This window comes from Salmo salar, chromosome 03 (genome assembly GCF_965601325.2).
Source record: "Salmo salar chromosome 03, fSalSal1, whole genome shotgun sequence".
Taxonomy (NCBI): domain Eukaryota; kingdom Metazoa; phylum Chordata; class Actinopteri; order Salmoniformes; family Salmonidae; genus Salmo; species Salmo salar.
Genome location: NC_138293.1, coordinates 90,088,858 through 90,095,000, shown reverse-complemented (window position 1 = coordinate 90,095,000; position 6,143 = coordinate 90,088,858). Strand labels below are relative to the sequence as shown.

At 48.0% G+C, this 6,143-nt stretch overlaps 1 protein-coding gene across 1 annotated transcript in view; it reads right to left on the bottom strand.

Annotated features, from left to right (window-relative positions):
- The window catches only part of cyh1 (Cytohesin-1), a gene marked incomplete at its 3' end in the record, with an annotated part of 45,818 nt that extends 45,477 nt beyond the window's left edge, over positions 1-341 (bottom strand). The window contains 1 exon segment of the mRNA NM_001141186.1: positions 93-341. Coding sequence (NP_001134658.1) covers positions 93-120 — 28 coding nt within the window.
- Positions 342-6,143: the final 5,802 nt, after the last annotated feature.

The window sequence follows — 6,143 nt, the reverse complement described above, 5'->3', positions numbered from 1 at the left end:
TGAATCGGCTATCTATTGACAACAAGTGAGCAAACTTTGCGGATACATTTCAGATCAGAGTAATATTTTTCTCACTATCTAGTATAACTTACCGACTCCGTCTTCCGACTTGAGAACCATTTTTCGGGCTAGTGGGCTATTCCAAATGAGTGGGTGCTTCAAAGTTTTCACTGCTCACCTTGCGCATAGGAAACCAATGCTATTTAAACTGTTAATTGAATAACTTTTACTATTATGTACTGGAATCACGTCTATAAAACAATGTACCGGATGGGTTGTATTCAAAGGAAGGGAGTTAGCAGTTGAAGGGAGTGGTTTCGAGTACTTTGACAAGCCAATCTGTGTCTGCGCAGCAGTGACTCTATTCGGGAAGAGGCGCGGCAAATGGCACGCACGTCCCGTATTTGCGTACTGCGCAGTATCATCACAGAGCTTCTAAACCCAGGAAACGCTTGTGAAACACACCAAGCCGACCAGCCCGAGTTTTGGGCTTTGACAAGTAAATGAGAGAAGGGAAAAATTCTTCCTTAGTTATTAATTTTCTCGCAATCTAAAGGCACAACCTAGATGCGAGCCAATATATTAAGTAGTTGAACATGCCATTACTCCAACCTCGTGAAAGTGACATACTGACACGTTTTCATTTTTGTCAAAAACTACTTTATATCGAAGGAGTGCCAATGATTTGACGCCCCGCACATGCGCAGTTCGGCGTTAGACGACAGTTCGACCCGATGACACGTTTATGGGCATGAGCTTCGCTAGCCAACGTCCCCATGACATCGGCTTCAAGTGTAATCGGTGATTTCTATTGGAGAAGTTTCTGCCTATTTTCATACTGTACTGTCTTTGGTATAATATGGCTCGCCAGTTTGTAGTCCTAAAAGACGGAAATTAGATAGATACCTCTGTTTCGTTCAGACATCCCGACAGGAAAAATTAATGGGGAAATCGTTTTTGGGGGGATAAAGGAGGAAAATAAGGTCTGAGGTTAACACAAGCTGAGGAGATCTTATAAGTTTTGTTTTATGAGATAATATCAGTCAGTTAACATGAACTTGATGAATTATGAAGCCTTTATGTGTGCTTTTTTATTACATAAATGTGTCAAAATTCACATAAAGTGACTTTAGCTGATGAAGATTAACTCATAGGTGATAAGGGTAGGCAACAGCATGTCTGCCATGTTGATCCTCAACACTGGGGCCCCTCAGGGGTGTGTGCTTAGTCCCCTCTTCACAGTCGTGAAGCGGGCACGACAACACCTTTTCCCCCTCAGGAGACTGAAAAGATTTGGCATGGGTCCCCAGATCCTCAAAAAGTTCTAGAGCTGCACCATAGAGAGCATCCTGACCAGCTACATCACCACCTGGTATGGTAACTGCTCAGCATCTGACCGTAAGGCGCTACAGAGGGTAGTGCGTACGGCCCAGTACATCACTGGGGCCAAGCTTCCTGCCCCCCCCCCCCATTTTTACACTGCTGCTACTCGCTGTTTATTATCTATGCATAGTCACTTACATTTACATTTACATTTTAGTCATTTAGCAGACGTTCTTATCCAGAGCGACTTACAGTAGTGAATACACACATTTCATTTTCATTTCATGCATTTTTTTAATAAAAAAATTAAATAAAAATGTACTGGTCCCCCGTGGGAATCAAACCCACAACAGGCAGCAGAGTTGAGTGGTGGTGGGGGCAGGGAAAGAGACTGACACACAGATAGTGCAGTACATTGGTAATCTGTGCAATATTGCTGCCATCAACACTCCACCACATCCGTCAGACTCAAATCGGAGGTGTGTGTGTGTGTGTGTGGTCACATAGGCCTACTTCAGAATTCAGAATACTGCAACTCTACCTCAGAATCCAATGAGACAATAAACAGGAACACAAACTATCTGGGACTTGAATGGAAAGTAAAGAAATTACTTTTTCATTGTTAGTCTACTTATAATGTAGGCCTTTGTTTGTGGCAGTATTATGCAAAAGAGAGATACAGTATATAGTATTTTAAGTTTTTTATTAGTTAAATTAGTAAATTAAACTAGTAAATTCAATAGGTTAATGAGCACAGACACAGAAACCGTCCCAAAATTGTCAGACTCCAGCGTGATAAAATGCCCGGGCCAGTCCGCCCCTGGCCTAGGCCCTATACTGTCATTCACATCTCATCATAGGTTCACTGACAGTCAGCCGATACTGTAGGCGTATTACTCTTACAAACTGGGTGTGTCATAACACAGTTCAGTTGCACAGCACATTCTACAACATTAATGCAACTTTTTGTAACACTTGGGTGTAATTCTTTACTCCTGTATATACATATAGGGTATGAGCCTTCATAATGCCTTTATAACATGTTGTATCTATCTACACTGCAATGGCTGTTATTTCTTTTATTTATTTATTTAACCTTTATTTAACTAGGCAAGTCAGTTAAGAACAAATTATTATTTACAATGACGGCCTACCCCGGCCAAACCCTAACCCGGCCAAACCCTAACGCTGGCCCAATTTTGCGCCGCCCTATGGAACTCCCAATCACGGCCAGTTGTGATGCAGCCTGGAATCGATCCAGGGTCTATAGTGACGCCTCTAGCACTGAGATGCAGTGCCTTAGACCGCTGCGCCACTCGGCAGCCGTGAAAGGTCTAGTTCTACTACATGACTCAGAGCAGGCCTACAAGGTCTAGTTCTACTACATGACTCAGAGCAGGCCTACAAGGTCTAGTTCTACTACATGACTCAGAGCAGGCCTACAAGGTCTAGTTCTACTACATGACTCAGAGCAGGCCTACAAGGTCTAGCTCTACTACATGACTCAGAGCAGGCCTACAAGGTCTAGGTCTACTACATGACTCAGAGCAGGCCTACAAGGTCTAGCTCTACTACATGACTCAGAGCAGGCCTACAAGGTCTAGTTCTACTACATGACTCAGAGCAGGCCTACAAGCCATACAGTAAATGTACCACCAAGTCTATGAGAGGACTAGGCTGAGCTACTACCACACGGCGTGTATTGGTCTGATCCTTTCCCATCTACAGACGTGTCTATGGGCCCTAGGCCCGGGGCTAGGCCATTTTCTCTTCAGCATCTCAGTTTGAGAATAAGTCTACATGGGAGAGGGACCACTCATGTGCCACACTCTAGAATTAAACACATATTGAGTTCCACCTAAAACAAAACATCATTTTGTAGTATGACTTTACTTGTAAATGACTTGTGAAGCATTTAGCAATGCTATAAAGCATTTTGAAGTTGTTGTTCATTTAAAGTCCAAATACCACCTTTGTCCCATGTTGGTCACCACTAAGCCACAGTATGAGAATCCTCCTTTGGGGGATATTCACTGAACGCCCCTGTTGTGCTTCTAAATGCCAACTTGAGATAGACATGATGACAATGTACTACTCTGTGTGTGGTTGTTGACCGGTTCCAACAATGGTCCAATTCACTGTAAGCAGTTCACCCTCAAGCTCTGCATAAACCCAAAGACAAGTGATAGGAAAAGAGCCCTTACCTTATTCATACCAAAATGCACTAGGATTCTAACATTCTTAACCGTAGGCAAAACTGCAAATATGTTGCACTCATACTCATCCTCTCCTTGATCCACATTAACAGATGCAAAGAGGATGCTTCAGTAAATCTGATGTAAACTGGATGTTTATGTAAATATTATGTAAATGTCACGGTTGCTGATAGAGTGTAAAGAAAGGTCTTTGTTTTAGGACATTAAATCATGCGGCTGCTTACTGGTCTAAATAAGCAGGAAATTATTCCATTACTGAAAAGGGCAAATTCAATTCTGTTCTCTCAATGATGTACAACTGTAAAGCATCTTTGTCTACCAACATTTTCAAAAGTATCTTAATGACGTTTTCTGGTTGAAAACTAGTTGAGAAGACATCATATAACCAAATTACAACCAACTAGTAACAATGTATTTATCATGAGAAGATAAACACTGTAACGGCCGTCGAAGGGAGTAGACCAAGGCGCAGCGGGTTGAGTGCTCATTTTTAACTTTTATTGAACACGTAAACAAAAGAAGAAACAAACGACAGCTTAACAGTTCCGTCAGGTACAAAACACTAGACTGAAAATAACCACCCACAAACACAAGCTGAAAAACCTCTACTAAATAGGACCTCCAATCAGAGGCAACAAGAAACAGTTGCCTCCAATTGAAGGTCAAACAAAAACCCTAAACATAGAAATAGAAAAACTAGACACGGACATAGAAATATACTAACCAAAAACCCCGAAACACATAAAACAAACACCCCCTGCCACGCCCTGACCAAACTACAATAACAAACAACCTCTTTTACTGGTCAGGACGTGACAGTACCCCCCCCCCCCCCCCCCCCCCCCCAAAAGGTGCAGACCCCGGATGCACCTCACACAAAAAATAAACCCCAAAACAAAGAATAATCATAAACTAAAGGGAGGGAAGGGAGGGTGGCCACCACCACCGACGGTTCTTGTGCTACACCCCCCCCACCCCCCCCCCCCCCCCCCCACCCCCACCCCCGCTGAAGACCTCGGGCTGAAGCGCGTCGCTGGAGACCTCGGGCTGGAGGGCGACTCTGGGAGCTCGGGACTGTAGGGCGACTCTGGGAGCTCGGGACTGGAGGGCGACTCTGGGAGCTCCGGACTGGAGGGCGACTCTGGGAGCTCCGGACTGGAGGGCGACTCTGGCTGCGCCGGTTCCGGACTGGAGGGCGACTCTGGCTGCGCCGGTTCCGGACTGGAGGGCGACTCTGGCTGCGCCGGTTCCGGACTGGAGGGCGACTCTGGCTGCGCCGGTTCCGGACTGGAGGGCGACTCTGGCTGCGCCGGTTCCGGACTGGAGGGCGACTCTGGCTGCGCCGGTTCCGGACTGGAGGGCGACTCTGGCTGCGCCGGTTCCGGACTGGAGGGCGACTCTGGCTGCGCCGGTTCCGGACTGGAGGGCGACTCTGGCTGCGCCGGTTCCGGACTGTAGGGCGACTCTGGCTGCGCCGGTTCCGGACTGTAGGGCGTCTCTGTCGGTTCCGGACTGTGGGCCGTCTCTGTCGGTTCCGGACTGTGGGCCGTCTCTGTCGGTTCCGGACTGTGGGCCGTCTCTGCTGGCTCCGGACTGTGGGCTGGCTCTGCAGGCTCCAAATTGTGGGCCATCTCTAGACGGGGCACTGTCGCCGGAAGCTCTGGACGGGGCACTGTTGCCGGACACTCTGGACGGGGCACTGTTGCCGGACACTCTGGACGGGGCACTGTTGCCGGACACTCTGGACGGGGCACTGTTGCCGGACACTCTGGACGGGGCACTGTTGCCGGAAGTCCTGGACAGGGAATGCGCACTGGAAGCCTGATGCGTGGGGCTGGTACTGGAGGTACCAGACTGGAGACACGCACCCCAAGGCTAGTGTGAAGAGCAGGAACAGGACGTACTGGACTGGGCTGACGCACTGGAGGCCTGGTGCGTGGTGCTGGCTTTGGAGGCGCCAGACTGGAAACACGCACCTCAGGGTTAGTGCGCGGAGCGGTAGCAGAACGAACTGGACTGGGCTGACGCACTGGAGGCCTGGTGCGTGGTGCTGGCTTTGGAGGCGCCAAACTGGAAACATGCACCTCAAGGCTAATGCGAGGAGCAGGAACTGGATACACTGGGCCATGGGTAATCACTGGAGGTCTGGAGCGCACAGCCTGCACAACCCTTCCTGGCTGAGTGCTCAATGTAGCCTGGCCACGCTGAAGAGCTTCCACCGATCGCACCGGCCTTTGAATGCTTCTTCTCACTACAGTGCGCATTTCCCCATAGCTCGGTGCTTTCTTGACTCGATGCTCCCCATAATAAGCATGAGGAGTTGGTTCAGGTCTATTGCCTGACTCTGCCCAACTCCCTGTGTGCCCTTCAGGCCGGTACTCCATCCCCGCTGCTTGGTCATCTTGTGGTGTGTGGTTCTGTAACGGCCGTCGAAGCGAGTAGACCAAGGCGCAGCGGGTTGAGTGCTCATTTTTAACTTTTATTGAACACGTAAACAAAAGAAGAAACAAACGACAGCTTAACAGTTCCATCAGGTACAAAACACTAGACTGAAAACAACCACCCACAAACACAAGCTGAAAAACCTCTACTAAATAGGACCTC